The 25,094-nt window shown below is 39.2% G+C and overlaps 2 protein-coding genes across 5 annotated transcripts in view; one reads left to right on the top strand and one right to left on the bottom strand.

The window, feature by feature from the left end:
* ASPSCR1 (ASPSCR1 tether for SLC2A4, UBX domain containing) overlaps window positions 1–25,094 on the top strand; it is an 84,523-nt gene that overhangs the window by 31,804 nt on the left and 27,625 nt on the right. For all 4 annotated transcript variants that reach the window (XM_063293277.1, XM_063293276.1, XM_063293275.1 and 1 more), the window contains exons 7-12: window positions 69–507; window positions 9,733–9,872; window positions 12,676–12,757; window positions 13,483–13,549; window positions 15,505–15,567; window positions 15,781–15,833. In XM_063293277.1, coding sequence (XP_063149347.1) covers window positions 69–507; window positions 9,733–9,872; window positions 12,676–12,757; window positions 13,483–13,549; window positions 15,505–15,567; window positions 15,781–15,833 — 844 coding nt within the window. The remainder of the gene's footprint in view (window positions 1–68; window positions 508–9,732; window positions 9,873–12,675; window positions 12,758–13,482; window positions 13,550–15,504; window positions 15,568–15,780; window positions 15,834–25,094) is intronic.
* The window catches only part of CENPX (centromere protein X), a 47,017-nt gene continuing 44,679 nt past the window's right edge, over window positions 22,757–25,094 (bottom strand). The window contains exon 5 of the mRNA XM_063293282.1: window positions 22,757–22,866. Within this exon, the coding sequence (XP_063149352.1) occupies window positions 22,819–22,866 (48 nt within the window). The 3' untranslated portion in view covers window positions 22,757–22,818. The remainder of the gene's footprint in view (window positions 22,867–25,094) is intronic.

Raw genomic sequence — 25,094 nt, 5'->3', positions numbered from 1 at the left:
TATAGCAAAAGTAAACATTTCTACTGTTAATATTTGCCTCTTCTTTTTCCTATCTTTTGTTTTAATAGACTGATCACAAAGAAGGCAACTTCCTCTGATTATGCAGAAGGTGGAAGCAATGAGACTCTTTCTAAAGAAATAACAGAAGGGTCCTCTTCTAGGGAAGAGCCAGAGGCTGTGTCTTTGCCACACTTGCTTGCCTTCCCAAGCTCATCCTGTTCACGTGAAGCTGCATTTACCAACCAATATCCTGATAAGCAGAACTGGAGTAAAGAATCTCAGGATAGTACAGTGGATAGTACAGTGGAGCTGCGTCCTCTTTCAGAGCCTATGCCTACCTCATTTGTCCCTTTTATGGGCAGTGGTCAGCACCTGGGTGGTGGCTCTCCCACACCAATGCTATCTCCAGTTTTGTCAAACCAACCAAGTTCTCTGTCCAGTCCTGGAGGGCCTTCCAAGCCAAAGAAGTCAAAGAACAGCCAAGAAAAACTAAAGGAACACAAAGAGGTAGTGGTTTGGCTTGCTTACAGTGTTCTGTGGTGGAGGGATTTTGTCTAGGCCTGTTCTCCTTAAGCACTGTATTTTTCAGAGATGGAGAATACATGTTGATTTTGGACTTTTCACTGTCATAATCCTACATTAAACTACTGTCTACAGCCTCTGGCATTGACGAAGCTTGACCTTTGATCTGCTTTACTTGATATATTGATCAAGAGGGGGACCAGGTGATGGAAAGTGGGAAATATAATCTCTTATCATCTGATTTATGAATTTTTAATGTGGTTGAATAGGAATGGAACTGAATCAGGAACGCAACAGTGATTTGGGGTTTGTTGTACAGAGTGCAAGATTAAGCACAGCAAATGGACTGTATATTTATGACCATTTATCTTTTCATGCTTCTTTTGAAACAAAAATAAGAGTTGCTTTAGTAAAACTTCCTTCAGTGTAGCCTTCTATTCTCCGAATAGCCTTCTTTGCTGAAAGTTTTTTAACTTCCTTAACTCACAGGAGTTCTGTTGCTGCAAAACAAAACAAAAAAATCTTAGTACATAAGTAACCAAATTAGGAAGAGAAAGAGGAGATGGCATTGAAGCCTTCTTGAAATGGCCTGCAGAAATGAGGATTGACTTGCAGTGATCATTATAATCCCCCAAGGTGAATTTTGTTCCTGGTTTAGTTAAGTATGTTGCATTTCCTTTGGACATCTTTCTACTATGGTGTTCCTGAACACCATATTTTCCCCTCCCGATTCTTATGAAAAAGTGATTAGTAAGAGAATGATATTATATTTAGGAGAATTAAGCCAATGTGTTAAAATACTATATTCTCCCAAATTTAGACAAAACTATGTTATATTCACTGAAGTAATTAAACCTTGATTTATTTTATATGGTTCCCTGATTGCAAACAATTTTATAGGTGAGTGATAATACTCTTGAACATTTCAAACTGAGTGACTCATATTATTCATAATCTTATTTTAATTTTCTAGAGCATTCATCTTGTTAGGTCTAATACAATTCATGATGAATGCTGTTCTACTTAGTTATTAGAGGACTGGACAAAGACCATAATTTAATATTTCTGTGTATGGTTGATGTGTTCGGTTCTGGTACTGGATTGAGCCATTGTTAGGTCATCTTACACTGTTTTGCCTATAGCTATGAGAACCCATGCTATAACCTTGACCAAAGTCCTTTGTTGTTGTTGTTTATTCGTTTAGTCGCTTCCGACTCTTCGTGACTTCATGGACCAGCCCACGCCAGAGCTTCCTGTCGGTCGTCAACACCCCCAGCTCCCCCAGGGACGAGTCCGTCACCTCTAGAATATCATCCATCCATCTTGCCCTTGGTCGGCCCCTCTTCCTTTTGCCTTCCACTCTCCCCAGCATCAGCATCTTCTCCAGGCTGTCCTGTCTTCTCATTATGTGGCCAAAGTATTTCAGTTTTGCCTTTAATATCATTCCCTCAAGTGAGCAGTCTGGCTTTATTTCCTGGAGGATGGACTGGTTTGATCTTCTGGCAGTCCAAGGCACTCTCAGAATTTTCCTCCAACACCACAGTTCAAAAGTATCTATCTTCCTTCTCTCAGCCTTCCTTATGGTCCAGCTCTCGCAGCCATATGTTACTACAGGGAACACCATTGCTTTAACTATGCGGGCCTTTGTTGTCAGTGTGATGTCTCTGCTCTTAACTATTTTATCGAGATTTGTCATTGCTCTTCTCCCAAGGATTAAGCGTCTTCTGATTTCCTGACTGCAGTCAGCATCTGCAGTAATCTTTGCACCTAGGAATACAAAGTCTTTCACTGCTTCTACATTTTCTCCCTCTATTTGCCAGTTATCAATCAAGCTGGTTGCCATAATCTTGGTTTTTTTGAGGTTTAGCTGCAAGCCAGCTTTTGCACTTGCTTCTTTCACCTTCATCATAAGGCTCCTCAGTTCCTCTTCACTTTCAGCCATCAAAGTGGTATCATCTGCATATCTGAGATTGTTAATGTTTCTTCCAGAGATTTTAACTCCAGCTGTCCTGATTACCAGGAAACACACTGAGGCGAGGACTTGGTCTCTAATATTTATTAGTAGTACTTAACAAGAATCCTAACAAACTGAGAAAGCGTGGGAAAACCCAGCCATATAAACCCCAAAGGTTAAGGCGGTCCCGATCTGTGTCTCTTTGAATGGCTGAACAGTTCCTCAGTGCTACGCATGCGCTTGACAGTCTGGGTGAGAGCCCCCTGCTCGCCATCCTTACTCATGACACCAGCCTTGGATTCCTCAAGGCCAGCTTGTCGCATGATGTGTTCTGCATACAAGTTGAATAGGTAGGGTGAGAGGATACAGCCCTGCCGTACTCCTTTCCCAATCTTAAATCAGTCCGTTGTTCCGTGGTCTGTTCTTACTGTTGCTACTTGGTCGTTATACAGATTCTTCAGGAGGCATACAAGATGACTTGGTATCCCCATACCGCTAAGAACTTGCCACAATTTGTTATGGTCCACACAGTCAAAGGCTTTAGAATAGTCAATAAAACAGAAATAGATGTTTTTCTGAAACTCCCTGGCTTTTTCCATTATCCAGCGGATATTGGCAATTTGGTCTCTAGTTCCTCTGCCTTTTCTAAACCCAGATTGTACATCTGGCAATTCTCGCTCCATGAATTGCTGAAGTCTACCTTGCAGGATCTTGAGCATTACCTTACTGGCATGTGAAATGAGTGCCACTGTTCGATAGTTTGAACATTCTTTAGTGTTTCCCTTTTTTGGTATGGGGATATAAGTTGATTTTTTCCAATCTGATGGCCATTCTTGTGTTTTCCAAATTTGCTGGCATATAGCATGCATTACCTTGACAGCATCATCTTGCAAGATTTTGAACAGTTCAGCTGGGATGCCGTCGTCTCCTGCTGCCTTGTTATTAGCAATGCTTCTTAAGGCCCACTCAACCTCACTCTTCAGGATGTCTGGCTCTAGCTCACTGACCACACCGTCAAAGCTATCCCCGATATTGTTATCCTTCCTATACAGGTCTTCTGTATATTCTTGCCACCTTTTCTTGATCTCTTCTTCTTCTGTTAGGTCCTTGCCATCTTTGTTTTTGATCATACCCATTTTTGCCTGGAATTTACCTCCAATGTTTCTAATTTTCTGGAAGAGGTCTCTTGTCCTTCCTATTCTATTGTCTTCTTCCACTTCCGCGCATTGCTTGTTTAAAAATAATTCCTTATCTCTTCTGGCTAATCTCTGGAATTTTGCATTTAATTGGGCATATCTCCCCCTATCACTGTTGCCTTTTGCTTTCCTTCTTTCTTGGGCTACTTCTAGTGTCTCAGCAGACAGCCATTTTGCCTTCTTGGTTTTCTCTTTCTTTGGGATGTATTTTGTTGCCGCCTCCTGAACAATGCTGCCAACTTCTGTCCAGAGTTCTTCTGGGACCCTATCTACTAAGTCCAGTCCCTTAAATCGATTCCTCACCTCCACTGCATATTCGTTAGGAATATTAGTGAGCTCATATCTAGCTGATCTGTGGGTCTTCCGTAATCTCTTTAGTCTGATCCTAAATTGTGCAAGAAGAAGTTCGTGATCTGAACTACAGTCAGCTCCAGGCCTTGTTTTTACCGACTGTACAGATGTCCGCCACCTTTGGCTGCAAAGGATGTAATCAATCTGATTTCGGTGTTGTCCATCTGGTGAAGTCCATGTATAAAGCCGTCTCTTAGGTTGTTGGAAGAGAGTGTTTGTTATGCAGAGTGAGTTGTCTTGGCAAAATTCTATCAGCCTATGTCCTGCTTCATTTTGTTCTCCCAGGCCATACTTACCTGTAATTCGAGGTGTCATTTGACTGCCCACCTTAGCATTCCAGTCTCCTGTGATGAAAATAACATCTCTTTTAGGTGTGTTGTCCAGTAGGTGCTGCAGATCCTCATAGAACTGCTCTACTTCAGCTTCTTCAGCATTTGTGGTTGGGGCGTATATTTGGATCACTGTGATGTTAGATGGCTTGCCCTGAATTCGAATTGAGATCATTCTGTCGTTTTTTGGGTTGTATCCAAGCACTGCTTTAGCCACTTTACTATTAATTATGAAGGCTACTCCATTTCTTCTGTGATCCTCTTGTCCACAGTAGTAGATCTGGTGGTCATTTGATGTGAAGTGGCCCATTCCAGTCCATTTCAGTTCACTGACACCCAGGATGTCTATCTTTAATCTTGACATCTCACCAATAACCACATCCAATTTGCCCTGGCTCATAGATCTTACATTCCAGGTTCCAATGGTGTGTTGATCCTTAGAACATCGGATTCGCCGTTCACCACCAGCACCGTCGGCTGCTAGCCGTCCTTTCGGCTTTGAGCTAGCTGCGTCATCACGTCTGGGGCTAGTTGAGCTCATCCTCTGTTCCTCCCCAGTAGCATTTTGACCATCTTCCGACCTGGGGGTCTCATCTTCCGATGGTATACCGACATATCTCTGGTTGTACTGATCCATTTAGTTTTCACGGCAAGAATACTGGGGTGGGTTGCCATTACCTTCCCCAGGGATCGCATTTGGTCTGACCTCTCTGTCATGACCTTCCCGTCTTGGGTGGCCCTTCACGGTTTAGCTCATGGCATCATTGAGGTGCTCAAGCTCCAGCACCACGACAAGGTAACGATCCTTTGCTGAAGGACCAAAGTCCTTATGTTGCCAAAATCATAGACTACTCAAGAGATGCCCTTGGAGCCTCCCTTCCCAGACCTGGTAGAGTGCTGTCTTTAGAGCAGCTGCAGGTTCTGCTGCAGCCTTCCCTCCCTCGTGTTAAACAGCGTGTGAGTTTGACTGCTGCTTTCAGGCCCTTTGATCTTGGGTGCCTTTGCCGCTGATTGATTACGTTGCACTCCCTCCTCCATTCCTTCCATTCCCTTCTCTTGCTCTCATCAACAGCCCCAGAATGGGGCTGGCCACATGGCATCTGCTTTTTGTCCCTTTTCAGTCCAGAGGGGGGAGAAGGGAAAAAAACCCAAACAAAACAAATTATTTTTAAACATCAAAGGTCCATTTTAGCAAAAGAATCTTCCCATTAATGTTGTGCCTGTGTGTGGTTTTTTTTTTATTTGATGGAAGAAGCTGGATAAAATCTGTGCCGGCGTCCCTCCACTTCTGGGCTAGGGCTGGTTCACAGACAAGCTATGCTTTAACTTTGATGTCAAAACATTAATTGTTAGAAGGTAGCTTCCCTCCAAATTCCCCTAGAGATCAGAGAATTCTGCAATGCGGGAGGTTTAAGTCTTACCCGGCATGTTTTTTTGGAAGTCGTAGCATGCCCCTCACCTTCCTTTTAATTGTGTAGCACAGTAATATTTAGGTGTGTAATTGGTAGCTTTGAGTGGCTTGGCCACAGCACTGATATCCTATAATAATCCTATAGTTGAAGACTCTCTAATAGGTTCAGTTTGGAAATCAAACCCAAACTAGGTGAAAAAGACCAGTATGTTTATGTTTACCTTTCCCTTAACTGCCTTGTGCAATAATTCCTGGAACGGACGAACTGTCTGGTTCAAAGTGGTTACCCACCTAATCATTCTGTCACGCAGTCCGTGCTATATGTATTGTGTAGCTGCTGCTTGTCATCCTTCTTTGGAATCTGTAATTGGAGTATGCAGTGCTTCCAAGAACTACATTGTGGAAACTGAACTACTGTTCATCAGTCCGTAGCTCCATATCCAAAACAGAGTGCTGGCCTGGCAATTGACTTCGCATTGGAGGTCTACTAGAACGGCTTTGAATGCAAGGGGACCAGTGCTTTTGTCTTCAATGTTGGGCAACTGTCCATAGCCAAGTGGGAGGTTGCCAGTGTCTTGGGTTTGTTTAATAGTAGAGAGGAATGTGTTTCATTGTTTTCATCCTCAAGTCAGTTACTTGTTTCTAGACATAGCCCTCCTGGAATTTGCTTCAGTTTTTGAAAGTCACTGCTGTTGAGAGAAGAGTCAAAATGCTTTCTGTTTGGAAGCACTATATCCCAAGCGATCTGTACGTTCCGATCCAATTACAGATTTGAAAGTTCTAGAAAATATTTCTCAGAAGAATTATGTTTATGTGATAGAGAATCCAGTTTTACAGGCATACAACTTGTGCAAATTGTACAAGTTGTACAAGTTTTATGTAGGGCATAAAAGGCCAGCTTGACTAAATAGGCAAAAGAGAACATAATATAAACTGTGGTCATATGAATTGCCTCTGAAGCTGAAATTTCACCCTGATGGTTAAATTTTTAGGCTAGACATTCCTTTGTGTCAACTGCTGTATTTGCTGCTGCTTGTGAGTTCCTTATTTTACCTGCTTTAGTCTGCTGTTCTTTGCTATTGTTACAATAAATAAAAAATATCTAGTGGAAGATTAGTTGATGGCATTTGGTTCTGGATTAATTATTTGGTCTAATGGAGAATCTATCAGAGGTTGTATGAAATTTATTTATTAGACTTTAATAGAAACTGTTAGGGATTGTTATGCAGTCCCACAATATCAACATGGCCACCCATTGTCCATTCTTTTCTAATAACTGGAAATAGTAACCATCAACTCCATTTATATTTAATGAGGGTGGGAGTGGCAAATTACTCAGGTTTGTGAAGTTGTCAGTTCTCTTCCTTCTAATCCAGGAGGAGTCCATGACTGTCAGTTCAAGACAATTGCGCATTTACACTGCGGCCCAGTCTCTAAACAACTAGAGTTAAGCGACAGTAGTCATTGTGAAAGGACAGATTGGCAGCTCGTGGGTACTCCTTGTGCTTTCTGCCCAGGGAAAGCTACAATCAGGCTCCTTCACCCTCTAGTTAGACCTGACTCTCTTCAACTTTCTAAAAGTAGCTGAGGGTCCACCCACGCAACCTCACTCTTTTAACTTTCCAAATTACCCTCTGGTGCCCACAAATAGAGGAAATCTTGCCTTGTAATTTGTGTTGTCTCTACTGATAATTGAGAAAGACTCCTTCTATTCCCAGAGGGCTTGTTCAGGGTGGGAGGGGCGGTGGTACTGGGGAGAAGTCAGGATGATAGGACAGTAGATGGGTGGGAAGGCGAGCACAAACAGGGCTATGCTAGGGACATCAAGATGTGGGGGTATGGGTGACTAAAAATAGGAACATCCAAGTTCATGGAGTCTGGGGCCAGGCCAGGCAGATCACTGATGGTCAAAGATGCTGGTTTTCAAAGCAGCCTATTAACCATACAGACCAACTGGTGCCATCACTTTATAGCTTTGGATTCATAATGTGTCAGCCAAGTTTCACTGCACAGTATTTTCTTTAACCTATCAGAACTAGCAGAGCCTAGTTCATGCATAAGGAAGTTTTATGCACGGAGTGGAAACTTTACTTGTAATAGAATACAGTTTCATTTAGGTCTAGCAGATTTTATTGTACAACTACCTCAGCCTGTGCACTTCAGTCAGTCAGTGCTATGGAAGCAGTCTTTAGTTCCTTCTTGCCACTTCTGTACAGTAATTGCCATAATTTTTTGGTCTTTCCTGAGTCTGATTGAGATTTTCTACAGCTTTTATCTGTCTGATTGACAGTTCTCCATGGGTAAATCTATGTTCATACAAGAAAAAGTGATACATAGTTTCAGGCTGCATTGAGATACATTTATATTTTTTAAACATTTAATAGGGACTCCAATATAAGAAAACCGTTGAAAACAAAACTTATTAATTTCATTCCAAACTGTTGATTAAAAAATAAGGTTAAAAAAACTAAATAGTACAAACTAAAAAGAAAAAAAAAAGGGAAAAGAAAAAATTGCAAATAAAAAATAGTGTAATGTTAGTATAATAATAGTAACATAAAAAACAAGGGAAAATTACAACGCTATCATTTAGCCCTTTGAATGTATTACATCTCTGATATAAGAAGGATAATACCATAACCAACCTTTTTGGAACATCCATTGAAGAGTCCAATAAAAGTTTTTTTTAATTTGTGAAACTAATCTAGTTTTTACATTGAAAGAACTACACTTGATGTTTCCTAAAACTGGACATCATTTGTTTTTTAGTTCCAAATAGCTTGTTTATTATCCACATTTATTTTAATCTTTTAAAATTGTCAATAATATTAAGTTGCTACTTGGCCTTCATAGAACCCTCTTCGAATTCATTCGAACCAACTGGTATTTCAGGGGCTGCTAAACCATCCAAATCAAACAAAGAACATAATAAATAAACTGTATGTACTACCATTTGGATGATTTGGTTATTTATATTCATAATCTTTCAAAGGTTTTAAAAGTATCAATAATTAGTTGCTTAAGAGTAACTAGCAACCCATATTTTCCAATAAAAAGTTCTTCCATTTCAAATAAGCTGCCTAATTACATAGGGTTACTATATCCAGGCTATAAAACTCCAGCTAATCACTAGATGGCCCCAAAGAGATCCACTAAGATATGGTGGCTTTTTGCTTACAGATCTAATTCAAGTTCAAAAGGGTTTGTATAATATGGAAATAAAAAGGAAGCACTTTTCTTTAATCCCTAGAATCAGAACTTCTCTGCATGAGAAAAGAAGCATGATATATCTCTAACATAGATTGACAGATTGACAGATCAGGTATGAATTCTGAGGATGGTACAGTTTTATATAATGTACACTCTGTGAAATATTAGGGTAGGAGTCCACATTAGGAATGATCATAGCATAGGTCAGTTATGAAGCTACCTATGTAGATAGAAAAATTTAAATATATTTCACAGGATTTTTTGGTTATCACAAAACCCACATTTTTTAAGTGCAAAGATCATGTTTCTTGTGCTGTGTGGATTCTCTGCCTTGATGTATATAGTTTATTATTGATTAGCCATTGGACCATATCAAAGTACAGAATATAAAACATAGAACATTAATAAGACCATATAAAAATAGAATGAAAGAAACAAATTAGATAAGTAAAAGAATAAAAATGCAAATCATATATCTGTATCACCCCTACAGTTTACCCCAATCAGGCTCACATATGCAGATCTCAACTGAACTGTTTTATTCAAATAAAGGGCCATATTATATGTGATTTTTGAATTCTGACCCCACATGAAATATGTTGTTTTAAGATAAGGATCCCAATAGGTCATTCATCTAATGTGCAGTCCTAGATACTGATCTCTCTTTCTTATACAGTTGACACTCAAATAATATGTGTGTTAATGTCTTTTGACTTGATGGATTCACGCATCAAGCTTTAATTTATATTTACTCTGCAGCATTTAGAGCGAGAGCCAATTGTATGCCATCCTGATCTTCAAGAGCCATTGGATCCTGATTCACAGGACCTTCCTGATGAGTTCTTTGAGGTCACAGTAGATGATGTGAGAAAACGTTTGGCCCAGCTCCAGAATGAAAGGTAAATTTATTTTTCACTAGTAGCTAAGTAATAATCTTTTATGACCAATGTATATACAATACGATCTATATTTCTCTGATTCTGAGGGAATCTTAAAAGCTGAATACGCTTAGGATTTGCTTCCCAGTTGTGCTTAATGTTCTCTACATTCTTGGAGATTGCCCAGAAAGAAACTGAATGCTTTCCTCTAAATGCTAACTTTGTAGAAGGAGAGCTGTGTTAGTTAGTTTGTAGTAGTAAAAAATCAGTCAGAGTCAGATAGCACCTTTTCTGACTAATAAACTATATTATAAGGCATAAACTTTTGTGAGCTGCACTCACTTCATCAGATGCATAGAATGGCTAGACTGATGAAGGGTTGAAATTGAGGTGGAGGGAGGGGAATACAGTTTGGTTATGCAAATGCAGGTTACATATAAGACAGTTTTCCAAAATGAAAAACAAGGCTGTAACAGCACCATTGAGCGGGAGTTTGCTGGACTTACAGTAAAAAGTTTCAGGTAATCTCAAAAGATCTCAACAATCACAATTATAATTGTTAATTGATAAGGTACTTGTGTTCTGTCTTACAGAAAACATACACCTTTTAATAAAATTTAGTTAGAAGAGATGCTAGGGAATCTAGTTCAGAAGCAATATTTTCTTAAACATGCTTATGAAGTCATTAAAGCCTCTGAATTCAGTGCAGTGTACTTCAGAGTAAGCATATGTAGAAATGTAGACTCTGCAGTAGAAGATATTTCTACTTCTGTACTGAAAATACATTATTTAGACAGCAGAAGTTAATTTCCTTTGTAATTTGTAACTAAACTTTTTAAGTAGAAACGTTTTCTTAGCCACATCCATTTCTGTCTCTAAAATCTTGGCAAATACATGTGGATGGCAATTTCTGTCTCTTGCAAAGCTAACGATTGTTTCTTAGGACTAGGATTTTTCTAGTTCTTGTTAGTTTCCAGAATACCAGCCCCAGTTCATCTAGGTCACAAAGTTGCCTGGAAGTTTTTTACATTGTCATCTGCTTAGATGCATCTATTATAAACACTGGAAAAAGGATGGATGAGTGGACAACAAAGCTCATGGTTTCTTTGTTTATATGACAGTGAACCCATTTAGTTCCCTTTGATCATAGTGCAAGTCTCCACAAGTGCTAATCCAAAAAACAAATCCTAGCTACTTTTAAGTCAGAATATCTGTGTCACTGAGTGGTGATATGATCTATTTGAAATCTGGAGTCTTCATCTGCAGGTGAAAGAATATATCCACAGAATGGGACTATATACAGGGAAGAAATGCCACAGGGGACAGAGGTTACTCCGATTTTTGACAGAGGCAAGGGATAATAATCTATTTCCTAGAGAATATTTCAGATGAATACAATACTTCACACTGTGCATTGTGATAACATAGTGTGCCTCATCAAATGTAGTGGTTGGGATGTTGTACCGGTACCAGTGGAGCCTAGGTCCAAGTCCACCCTCAGCTGCAGAAAGGCAGTGGGTAACTTGAGATTAGTCACTCTTTTGGCTCAACCTACCTCAGAGGGTGCTTGTGGGTAAAAGTGGGAGCAGAGAGTGTTGTGTATACCATCTTGAGCTCCTGAACAAAAAGTGGGATAAATAATGTAGAATGAAAGCAATTGTGTTAATATGAATCAAGACAGTGTGATAAATTACAGGAGACATAGTTCTATTGTTTTCTTCTGGCTTTTCAAAATCATTTATTAAAACACATGGAAAGATTAGACTAGTCTTTCTCTAAGTACACAGGCTATTGACACTTTCTAAATACTCATATGTTTTATAGACTGTTTTTCCTTTGCTTTTCTGTAACACTTTTAAAAACCTGATAGTGAGGCTATACATTAATTTCTGTAAAGATGTCTATAAGAAACCTTCCCAAACTGGTCACACTCTAGATGCATGGGCCTAAACTCTCAAACATCTCAGCAGTGGCCATGCTGGTTGGGATTCTGAGTTAAGGACTACCCATCTGGAAGGCCCCTAGACTGAGAATAGTTGCAAATTTGTAGCCTCACTGTAAAGTTCTTCATTGACAGTAAACACTTTATCCCTTATCAGTCTTGAATCAATATTTTAAATGCCAAATTAATTATGTCTCCCTTAACTTCCAGCAGTTCTTTTTGATATTGTGGTATAGCGTTGTGTTGCGTTATATATAAGATTAAATTCACTTTTTTGTTGACATTTTTCTTCTATAGGTCAATATAAAAATTGATAAAGTGTATATAAATCACACTGATCTGTGCAAGAATTTTCTAAAATAAAACAATAACAGAGACTCAACTTTTATGGCAATTATAACTTTTATTATACATCATCAGGAAGAAAAATGAAGAGGATAAATAAAAGTCTGTTGCAGATAGAATATTATCCTTCATTAAAACAAATACTGCAATGCATTATGACAACCTAAATTTGTTATAGATCAAGAAATACTGGTGCAGTCCATTAATTTGGGGGCATATTTAGGCTAGGTAAAAATATGATTGTTTTTTCCAGTATTTCAAAATTAATCCTCTGATATATATTTAGGAAAATGGAATGACAAAAGTTTTGGTTAAAATGTCTTCCTGCAGGGTTTGTGGGATTCAAATTGCATCTGTCTTTTGGAGAATGCTGGGCTTTATTGTGTTAGGGAACTTTTATACACCGTGGTTGATGATAGCAAAAGGATCGTGTCAGAATGAATAGACACAGAACTTAAACCGATGATTGAGTGGCATGATAACAGTGCTGAGTTGATCTCCAACTATGCCAGTCTGTTAAGTCTCCTCTCTTGTTAGGAGATGTTTAGAAGAAGCTCCCTTGATGACAAAGGCACAGCGAGAAGCTCAAATGAAGGAGAAGTTAGAGCGTTATCCAAAGGTAAGCTTTTGTTTTGTGATCACGAATGCACCACAGAATTAGAAATATAGAGGTGTAGGTAACTTGAAGGAACATGAGAGCAATAAGTATCTGTGGCCCTCTAGAAAATCTTCCACCACTGTTTTTTCTTCTTTTTACATGAATTGGATAAACTCGGATATTCAGTGGATAGCAATAAGTGTTGCCTTCTTTTAGGATTCCCCATGAAATAATTTTTAAAGTAGGAGAGTGAACAGATTTCGTGCATGTTTTGCTCTGCATGTTCTTTGGGTATGAGGTACAAGAGTTCTGTTGCTAAAATGGAGAGATAATACTTAGCAGAGATAATACTTAGCAATACAGTGTTTTTAGAGTGTTACAGCCTTCTTGGTTGAATCCCGAAATTATCTAATGGATTTCTAGTGAGGATAAGATTTGAATTCACACCTATGAATTCATGCTTTTCCTTACTTCTCTGCTACTCTGGCTGATCATTGCTATCCCTGACTGGTCCAAGTATCAGTTCTTCTGTTTCAGTTTGTTCTGAGACATCTGGGTTGGTCAGTTTCCACCAGACATTCTAAAAAAGCTCTTGAAAACTACATACTGTATACGTATGCTGCATTGCCCATTCATGGAAAGGAGCCGGTTTTTGAGTACAGTTTGGTATTATCCAAACATGCAGGGAGCTAGCTTAAAGTCTGTGTTTACGTGAGTAGATTCCTGATTCTTTGTCTTCAAACTAGGTGGTACTACGAGTTTACTTCCCAGATCGTCACATTCTACAAGGTTTCTTTCACCCTAGTGAAACTGGTAGGAGTATATCTGTCTCCCATCTACTGCTTTATATAAATACGGCAAACTGAAAAACATCAACAATGCCTTGCTATCAGGCTAATGTTTGTGACTTAAAATGATTTAGTTGCTTTATTTCTCTGCTATTTTAAAAGTTTGACACTGAGTTGTATGGAAGAGAGCTAAGCTTGTTTTCTAAACAGGATGTGTTTCCTACAACTGCCTGCTGGCTTCTTTTTCAGACCACTTACCACGGCATTAGTCATGCCCAGAAGAGGCCATTGAACAACAGGGTGTTGGTCCAGCGTAGTTTCAGCCAGAGCCTAAAAAAGAGTTCTGAATACTGGAGAGAATTGGAATCAACCACTCTGCTTTAGTGTGCCAGGGGTCAAGAGTAAAACCAGACTTCCTGCACCTCTAAATAGCAAAAAACTAGGACTTCTTACTCCAAGGCAGGATAGGCACCCAAAGAGATGTCCCTTTCTCCCATTGAATGCTTAATCTTTCAGGCCCGAGACATGAGATTTGGAATTTTAGAATGACTGTTCTTTTTATTTGTTTTATTTATTTATTAGATTTATCTCCTGCATTCTGTAACAGGTGCTCAAGGCAGTGTACATATTACTCCCTGCTCCTAATTTTTCCCGCAGCAACAGCCCTGTGGGGTAGATTGGGCTGAGAAAGAAGATTCTAAAATCCCCGGAATCTTCCAGTGAGCTTCAGTGGCTGAGGATGGACTAGAAACTTCACCCCTAGTCTAGCAGCTTAATCATTGTACCACAGTGGCTGTTAGTAATTAGTGGCTTCTATCAAGCTTGTCTAAACAAAGATTGATTTAGATGTATATGGCTGCCCCTCTTGGCACAGTGGGAGGTGAACAAAGTTTAAAACAGGAACCACAATATAAAAGATCACTAAAACACAGAACAACTGAGGATAAAAGCTACAAAATCACACCAAACCACCTGAACTTCACTAACTTCCTGACCCTCGTCCCTGGGCAAACAACCAAATTTTCAGCACTTTCCAAAGGGCCAGCAGGATTGGGGCCATCTCAACCTCAGGTGATAAGGTGTCCAAGAAGGCAGATACTACAACAGAAAAGTCATGCTTATGTGTCCCGCAAGATGGCATTCTTTACTTGATGGGACCCAAAACACACCTCTCCTGCTGGATCTAATACAGCAGGTAGAGACCACCACAGAGTGGTTGTCCTTCAAGTATCCTGGCCCCATGCCATGAAGGGCTTTATAGGTGACAACCAGCACCTGGAATTGTACATACAGGTCTATTGGGAGCCAGTACAATTTGTGTGGCAAAGGTAAAACACCCATAATTGCCCACACTGCTGCATTCTGATCAACTGCATTTTTCTGAATGCTCTTCAAGGGCTTTGTGAATTGTTTGGCTGTTACCTCCACTTAGAAGTAGCCATGCCCCTTACATCATCTTTCACTATCATCATGGTAGTAACCAGGTACTTTGTAAGAGTCTCTGCTAGTAAATGTTTTCCTTAGGTATTCCTCTGGTAAGTAGTGCTTCTTCAGCTGTTTTCTGAAGGCAAGGGATCTTAGATAAATCATTAATATAAGACAGAAGCCATACAAAAGAGAGTCTTCATTTTGGGATAGGCAGATGTGTTGGAAGAGCTTGTATAAATTGGATAAACCAAGTTGAAGTCTTGGCTATGAGAACAGAATTTTTATAGTTGAAAGATGAGTAACATTTCACCAGCCAATCTTCTAAGGATGGAGAAGGAGACTTTGACTATAGAAGCAAAACGTGCCATGAGAATGCTAAAATCAAAGAGTGAACTCAGTAAAGGTAGTAGTAATTTAAAGTTCCTGCTTTCTGCTCTGTTAGTCTTTGAGATAAGACTAAGTTGGTGTTCTCTTTAAAATATACCATCAAAGAGGATGGTGCTCATAATGTATGTTCAGCTCATACTAAACTTTTTTTGCTTTATTTAACAGTTGGTGCTCTGAGGGCCTTTGTGAAAAGTCATCTTGCGGATCCAGAGATACCATTTTATTTGTGTAAGTTCAGATTAATGTTTTATCATTTTTACAGATAACATCCTGGGTCAGTTGCTACTATTGATTTGGAGAAAATGATTTTAACAGCCATAATTTTTATTTATATATAAGATAGTGAGATGTATAGCTCACTTTTGCTTGGCCAGTCCTTTCCTAAACCACCCTTGTTTCCTTCATTTCCTTTCCTAATGAGAATACTATTTTTTATTTTAGTTATTACACCTCCCAGATCCATCCTGAGTGACGATGCCATGACTCTTTTCCAGGTAGTAGTTAACTCATTCTGTTCAAGTTTTTTTTTTCATTATAAAATAATTTTGTTTTTAAGATCAACAATGATTACTTTGTTATATATGAATCAAATGAAGGATAGATGAAATGGTTTAATATCTTGTGCTGCTAGAATTTATTGCAAAGACTTCTTGTTTTGAGTATAGGTGATTCTATTAATAATTCTTTTTGTTCTGAATTGGGAAATTCTGTGCTTCTAAATTTTACCATACTTGCAAAAAAGATCGGGTAATTGGATTGATGATAAAAAGATAGCAGCATTAACATGAAGGTGGACACTGGATATTAGGGTAGGTGCAGAATTCATTGATCTGGAGAACATTCTCTTTTCTTCCAGACCATACTGAATCTGTGATCCAGCCCTGAAATATGCATGTTTTATTCAGAACGCAGTGCCTGGAACACCAGAAGGCAATTTTGGTTCCAAGAAGTTACTTTTGGAAACTGCTGAACCATCTCTGGAGTGGCATGGTCCAGGAGAGGTTCAGCATGGTCCAGAAATAAACAGAACATTATGGAATACTGCAGAATAGTAGTGATATTTTTATTTGGCATGCACTTACATGTAAGATTAGAGATAATCTGTTATGGATGGAATCTGCACAATATTGTTTAATATCTATTAAGAATGGAATAGCTGAACAGTACTATAGTCTTTGACTGATAGCAGTAGGAGCTATTCCTCAGGATCATTCAAATAAGCATCATTAAAGACATAGGATGGTCTGTTGCAGTTACAAATGATCAGATTCAGGATCAAGATTTCTAAATAATTGGAAGATGTTGGTTTCATTTAGTTCTAATGCTGCTTAGTACTGTATTTTGACAGTTTCTGTCCAGATAAATGAATATTTCAGGACACAGCAAGAAGAAAGATACATAGGATGGATTTCCAAGAACTAAAACTGCCTTGTAAATTTGACTACTATTGTGATACAACATTCCTTATACTCTATTAGTTCCTTTAAAACTACTAGCTCCTTTGAACAAGGCAATATTCAGTCCTTCCTTACATTGGCTAGCACATTTTTGCCAAATGCCAGACAGGATAGCCTTTGATTTAGCCAGTCTTCCATGTTTGCCATGGCATTGTTTAATGCCTAGCTCCCATAGACATGTCCAAAATAAACTGAATTATTCAGTCTGTCTTCTAGCTAATAAAAGCATGTGAGAAACATTATCTCTGTGCAGAGCCCCTGATTGGTAAAGAATGAAGGAAGATGCTTGTTTCTCCCCTGCCCTGCAAGCACATATAGAATATCTTGTTCTTATTTGGGTGCATTAACCACCCATGCCCATTACCATGCTCAACTGTGATGCTGCCGTCCAGATTACTTTTAGGTTATATGACTACTGCATTTCAAAGTGCATGGGGTATTGAGAGGCAACAATTCATTTTTCATACTAATCTTTCTCCTGTTAAGAAAAATACGGCCTTAACATGGACTGAAGGTTTGAATGGGTGCTCTGACAATCCCAAGAGAGATTTTGCTGTTCCCACTTGCCCTGCTGTTTGGAAATGAATGTGTCTGTACCAAATGATGCCAATTTTCTTCTTTTCTTCTATTTTTAACATATGGTCTTATTACTGTTCTGTGTTTTATATTTTGTATTCTGATATGGCCTGATGGCTAATCAGTGAAGTATTACCACTGCCAAGGGGATATGAGAGAAAAGTGCATGCTTGTAGCTGAAGTGTTAACAGTGTTGTGAGTAGCTTAATTATCATCCTGGGTTCATTTCTCAGAATTAATAAAACAGCGGTAGTAAGCCTTAAGTTATTTAAAAACTCCTACCCAATCGTGTCTGCTTTATATAGTTGGGATGCAGTCAGCTTTACATTGCCAGCCAGGTTCTGAATTATATGTTGCATTAATTGAATATTGTAGGCTTTTTACCAATCAGGCAACACAGTGCTTGAAAGTGGTACACAAAACATGAAATGACTCCCCACTTTGGGAAGATACAGAAAGGAGATCAGAGCCCTTGCATAACCATTACATCCCAAATGCAATAAGTTGTGTTTTTTTTTCCTGGTATCAATTGCTGTTTATGGTCACTATAATTCCACAATGTTGATTATCTGTTCTGAAGATCGCTAGACTGACCTTCCTCTACTTCTCCTCCTTGAGGTTAATTTGTTAACTTCTGTAAAAGTTCCTCCCTGTTGTGGGTCAATGCAGCTCTGTTCTTTCTTCCCTCTCTTTCTTTTGATCTCTTAGCCCCCGGGCCTCAGAGAAGAGCATACATTTGCCAAGTGAACAATCTTCCTCTGTTTTGGAGGCCTTGAGAAATTGTGCTCTTGAGTTTTAGCAAAGCTTGCTGTGACTAAGTTTAACTCTTTGCATAAAAGATTTTTGCCTAAACTGGCTGCTTTTCATAGTAGGGGTGAGATTCTAGGTAGAACTAAAAAAGCCTTGCAAGGTGATGATGATGATGATTTGCATGAAAAACAGCTTAGCTGATCTGAAAATATTCCTTGCAGAATATGATCTGTACCAAGAGTCACTTAGAGGTTGATAGGTTATATAGAGTGTACCAGGAATCCATTTCCATAGACTATGCTGTAGCCTCTCAGGCGGCATACTGAATTAGGAAAGGATTAGTGTTCTTCTGAAGTCATTTATAATTGATCTTTCCAAATTCCATGACTACTTGGCCAGGCCATGTGGATGAGATACAAGTGCAGCTGCTGTCAAGAGTGCTGAACATATAAAGTCAGTACTGTGGCTACTTGCATCCAGATTTGAGGTTCTTCCTTTTTGATAAATGCATCTAACAGAAGATCTCTTGCCAAAATGTTTGGGTTTTCAAAAAATAAAAGCAGTGTCTCCATATGATTTACTAATAACATCTTGTTTGTTGTTACAATGCTTATGTTGGCCTCTTTTTCCCTTCACTATGAGAATATGTTGAGTTTATGTCCTTTGCAGCCTTGTTACGCATTTGTTTTTTCTTGCTTGTGGTTCTGTGATACAGAGACTACAATTCGTTATGTTGTCCCAAGGGCCTTTCTGCTTGAGCAAAACAGAGCTGCATTTCAACATAAGCACAATTTTCCCCAAATGTATTTCCAATGGGTAGTACTATACTTTTACAGACATACAGAGACTTGTGGGTAGTTTCATGGGCAGAAAGGTTTTTCTTCTTTTGAAGAAAAAGAAGAAGATCCGGCTAGATGGGAACTACAGCACAGAATGAGCATTTACCCTCTAGAAAATTCCATGAAATATTGGATTATTGCTGGAAACAAGGTAAAGCAGATATAATCTTGAGTTTTAGCTTCTTTGGGTTATCTCTGTCTAGCTTATCACTCTATTAAAAATGGTGTGTTTTTTGCACTAAAGTGTGGAGCAGGGACACAAAACTTCAATTTCTTTTAAGTTAGAAAACATTCCAAAGGTAGATGGGGCAGCTGTTTTTATTCATGACTATCCACCTAAAACACCAACAAGGAAGTATATTTCACATATAGGTGAGTAGGCTTATGCAGACCATTCCCGCTGGATCCATGTCTCAAGAGTGTGAAGTAGCTGCAACTGTATGAAACTTTGGCACACTTGTTTTGAGCTTTTGTGGTACAGATCCAGAGGACCGCTTTGCTCACCAGCAGAGTGCCTCTTGAATTAACTACAACCATAGTTATGAATACATTGTGGGGAATACACTTCTTTATTACAATTCAGAAGGTAGGATTCAAAGAAATAGGGAGTAGTTCCACGGTTATACAGAGGGTTCACAAAAGTGCAAAGGTCAGCCTTTTAAGGTGCAGAGTCAAGAACTGCACTGGGCTGATGGAAGTCTCTCATGCAACTTAATCAGCGGAAATAATAAAGACTGTGTATAGCAAATAAGAAACAAAGCATGCTTATTGGACAATAAACAGATGGTGTAGAAAGGCCTTGGAAGCCGTTTTAATACCTGAGTCTGTCTACTGTTCAGATATGTTTGCAGCCTTCAATGCTGGAACAGAACAGAAGGTTCTGTGCCTTTGTTTCTGAGTCACAATGTCATTGTGGGGAGCAGCCCATTCAGTGTCTTTTTTTCCCCCTGTAATTCTCCTCCTTCAAAGCCACTGAAGATATTTTAATTAAAAGCAGAAGTGCTAGTGGCAAGATCCTGTGTGTCTTTGAACTGGGCAACTTTCCCGCTTACTGAGAAGGCAGCTCCTCCCATCTTTACTTGTTTTGTGCCATCTTGCCCACAGCTGCCACCCAGTATGATCTCTGATTCCCACACACATTTGTCATGGTGAGAAGATGAGGAAATCAGAAGTTTCCATAAGAAGACTTAATGGAAAAGAGCCAAACGGGGCTTCTGATATAAAACATTGATAAAACTTTGTATCTGAAAATGGGACTTTTTCTATACTGTTTGGCCTTTTCAAATTAGAAATGGGGCATAAGCCAAATAAGGCCTGCAAACTTTAATCAGCCCTTCAACCTTTTAATCAAACTGCATCAACAACTCCGTTAACTTTTGAAGAAAATTTTAATGCTGTTTCAACAGGAATAGTATCATTGAATAGTACTGTTTCAGTGGGAGTGTATATTTGTGTTTATATGTGTATGTGTTCATTCATGAAAGAGACAGAATCTATACTTTCGTGTTCTAACTCTGTGGCCTTCTACACAATATCCTAGCTGTTCCTCAGTGCACGTGCTTTATAACTGCCAAGCTTTTGCTGCTAGATAATGCATCTTTTTTTTATCCTCTGACCTGTGTCAGAACATTAGTTGTCTGTCCTTCTCTGAACCAGCCATTCCTAATCTAAATATACTTTGACATACACTTTTATCTCTGAACTTGACTTTTTAGCCAATTCTTTTTTTAAAATTTTATTATTTAAAATACAAATTACAAAACACATAACCAATAGTAACAAAAAACAAAATAATTCAGTCAAACAACCAAAACGTAACACACATAACTTTATAACTTAACCTCTACGTGCACCTATCACTGGTGGGACCTTTAACCCTCCTTATCTTTTTACTTTTTATTATCACACATTTTTATTATTACTAATACTTAATAATCTTGCAAGATGATGCTGTCAAGGTAATGCATGCTATATGCCAGCAAATTTGGAAAACACAAGGATGGCCATCAGATTGGAAAAAATCAACTTATATCCCCATACCAAAAAAGGGAAACACTAAAGAACGCTCAAACTATCAAACAGTGGCACTCATTTCACATGCCAGTAAGGTAATGCTCAAGATCCTGCAAGGTAGACTTCAGCAATTCATGGAGCGAGAATTGCCAGATGCACAATCTGGGTTTAGAAAAAGCAGAGGAACTAGGGACCAAATTGCCAATATCCGCTGGATAATGGAAAAAGCCAGGGAGTTTCAGAAAAACATCTATTTCAGTTTTATTGACTATTCTAAAGCCTTTGACTGTGTGGACCATAACAAATTGTGGCAAGTTCTTAGCGGTATGGGGATACCAAGTCATCTTGTCTGCCTCCTGAGGAATCTGTATAACGACCAAGTAGCAACAGACCACGGAACAACGGACTGGTTTAAGATTGGGAAAGGAGTACGGCAGGGCTGTATACTCTCACCCTACCTATTCAACTTGTATGCAGAACACATCATGCGACATGCTGGGCTTGAGGAATCCAAGGCTGGAGTTAAAATCACTGGAAGAAACATTAACCATCTCAGATATGCAGATGATACCACTTTGATGGCTGAAAGCGAAGAGGAACTGAGGAGCCTCATGACGAAGGTGAAAGAAGAAAGTGCAAAAGCTGGCTTGCAGCTAAACCTCAAAAAAACCAAGATTATGGCAACCAGCTTGATTGATAACTGGCAGATAGAGGGAGAAAATGTAGAAGCAGTGAAAGACTTTGTATTTCTAGGTGCGAAGATTACTGCAGATGCTGACTGCAGTCAGGAAATCAGAAGACGTTTAATCCTTGGGAGAAGAGCAATGACAAATCTCGATAAAATAGCGAAGAGCAGAGACATCATGCTGACAACAAAGGTCCGCATAGTTAAAGCAATGGTATTCCCAGTAGTAATGTATGGCTGCGAGAGCTGGACCATAAGGAAGGCTGAGAGAAGGAAGATAGATGCTTTTGAACTGTGGTGTTGGAGGAAAATTCTGAGAGTGCCTTGGACTGCCAGAAGATCAAACCAGTCCATCCTCCAGGAAATAAAGCCAGACTGCTCACTTGAGGGAATGTTATTAAAGGCAAAACTGAAATACTTTGGCCACATAATGAGAAGACAGGACACCCTGGAGAAGATGCTGATGCTAGGGAGAGTGGAAGGCAAAAGGAAGAGGGGCCGACCAAGGGCAAGATGGATAGATGATATTCTAGAGGTGAGGGACTCGTCCCTGTGGGAGCTGGGGGTGTTGATGACCAACGGGAAGCTCTGGCGTGGGCTGGTCCATGAAGTCACAAAGAGTCAGAAGCGACTGAACGAATAAACAAGAACAAATTCTTAATAAGCCCTCTTCTCCAAAAAGATAATACATATTGATTTGGTTTTATTCCCTTCCCTTTAACAAGGGAACATTCCCTTTGTAGCCAATTCTTAACGCTCACAGAACTTTTTGTTGGCAAAATTCCTCTATAGCGGGATGCTTTCCTTTATTTCCTGTTCATTTTTTCTGCACCTGCTTTGAATGTTAGTCATCAGATTCTGGGTAAATATATATTCACACTCCTTGATCCAGCTGGGTTGTTGCCAGTTGTTTTCCTTTTTATCTCCTCCTCCTCACGGCTTGATGTACTGTATAAAGAATAAGAGTATAAAGCACAGTTTGGACAATTGGACTTTTAGGGTTTAGATTCCTGCAGTGGTATTACCCCACATAAAGTAGCATTTTTGGTAATTTTGACCAGGCCAAGGTTAGATGAGCCTACGATGCCATCTTTGAAAATAAGCCCCATTGAGACTAGTGGGCTTACTTTCATCTGATAGGCATGCAGCCTTAGAGCCTCTAGTTTACAGGTGCCCGTGATGTCTCCTTGCAAACAAATTGGTGTTTCTGCAAAAAAAGGTAACACATAGAATGTCAGATATCAGTTGCCATAGTGAACATAAAAGGTCATTAAAAAATCAACACAAATAATAGCGTTAGTCTGTCAGCAAGGTGAGGAAAACATGCGGAGCGTGGCTTCTTGAATTATTTCCAGCACCTTCACCAGCAATTGCTGTAGCAGGCATATGTATTATCTTCTGTGTAACGAAGTGAGAGATGACAAATGTATGATCTAGGCTTTCTCTCCTGGGACTGATCTGGATATGTGCATCAACGGTGCCTGTTTCTGAGAGTGTGCCTGCACTGCCCTTGTCTGACCCATTACTCCTCTTGTGTTGCATCTCTATATTTATGTGGTGTGTATAGGGGACCTGCATATGCTCCACTCTGGATTATGTAGCCAGGAGGGAGGGAGGCTTAGAAGGGAAGTGTCAGCAGCATTCTGAATCACTGCCCAACTGCCTTTCCATTGGAATGCTTAGAGATTTGTTTTCTGGATTTTTAATCTCTGCAAACCCCAGCTGGATCTGGCCCATTTTTGAACTCATTTTTCTTTTGCCAACTTCTTCCCCTACACCAAATTTGGTCCTGCGCTGTTCTGTTTTCAGAGTTATCCTGCTGATAGACAGAGTCCTGAACCCCTTTCCAACATTTCTTTCCAACATTTTATTGGCTTGGAAAAAAAAAAAATGATCATCTTCCTCTCAAGGCTTCTGCATTTTAAAATTTTTACTTCACAATCTGTAGTCTCCAGATCCTGTAATTAGAATTACAATAAAAATTAGGATGTATTTGCTTTTAAATGTTTTGTCCCAGCAGTCATGCACTCTACTTCTTTTGTTCTCATGTTATTGGGTGGGAGATGTTATTGTGTTAGTTCATTTCCTAGGATCATAAATATGTAAACTTTCCTGAAAAAAACACATATTGATGTATTGGAAACAACAAAAGCTTTAATTCACTATTTTACACCAGAAGGACCTAAATAATTAAATGCATCATGGAGCATTTTGCATTACCTGATTCCTCCAAAGAACTCTGGGAGTTTGGATGTGCAGGAAAACATTACTAACAAAATTAAGATGAAAGAAATTGAGGCTTAGGATGGGTCTTTGGTGTAATGGTTAGATGACTTAGAAGTTTTTAAAACCCTTGTTTCCAAATCAGCAGGAAAGAGTCTATTCAGACTTCATGCACCCTTTCCCAGGCTGCTGGAAAAAGCTGGGAGAAGATGAAAGCAATTCACAAACTGGATGACTTGAAGAGAAATGTTGGTGGCTACTCTTAAATATTCAGAAATCAAGAGGTTACTTTCTAGTTAGGTTTTATTCCTTTCCAAACATCCAGAGCTTGAACATTACTACTTTTTAAGGAGAGCTGTGAATTTGGGTGTATTTCCAGTGCTACATTAAAATAAAACACCACTGGTGTTTGCACTGAAACATTGTATTTTTCAACGCTGAACATTTATCCATCCAGGGTTTTATCTATCCTCATACTGAATTACAGAAGAGACTTTGTATGATTTATGAGAAAGCAGTGGTGGGTAAATGTTGGATGATTGATAGATTTGGGCAACGGTGCATAAGGGAGGCTGAAATGGGGAACCTCCTTACTGCCATGCGTGAATATGGCGGGAATAGTGGGAAAATAAATTAAGGAAGCTTTTTCTTGGCAGCACATCACTTACTGTGTATGCATTAGGCACAACTGAAATAGTATGAAAGTTATGACCACCTAACCCTTAAAGAATGTCAGTGCCATCTTTCCCACTCACATTTCATTTTAGAAAAATAATGAACAATCTGTCTCTTCTGACCTAGTGGGTGCTCTTACCATGAATGCATAACAGGGCCGGAAATGCAGTCTGAGTTACCCAATGTAAGTTGGTTATCAAGCCTGCCAGTGTTGAGTACACATCTCTTTTCATGTATGTATTTGTCAGTAGACAACACTCATGCCTCAGTCTTAGGAAATTGGCTGATGTCTTCCCTTGTCAAGAGAATTATAGGAGTTTTGCGTATTTCTGTGGCCTATGAGAATACTAACAAAATTGTGTGTGGACAGAGCCTAAGTACTGAAAATTATAGTGTTCTGGTGTAAATGCCAGTCTGGCGTGTTGCTTGAGTCTTACGAATACAGTATATCCAAATTCACTGTTCTTTTAAAGTGGGTAAACACTCTGGAGGATGAGACATAGATTCTGAGATTAAACAAAAAGTAATTGGTACGGT

Source organism: Candoia aspera, chromosome 2 (assembly GCF_035149785.1).
Source record: "Candoia aspera isolate rCanAsp1 chromosome 2, rCanAsp1.hap2, whole genome shotgun sequence".
Classification (NCBI taxonomy): Eukaryota; Metazoa; Chordata; class Lepidosauria; order Squamata; family Boidae; genus Candoia; species Candoia aspera.
Note: the sequence above shows the minus strand (reverse complement) of the source record. Positions and strands in the feature narration are given on the sequence as shown.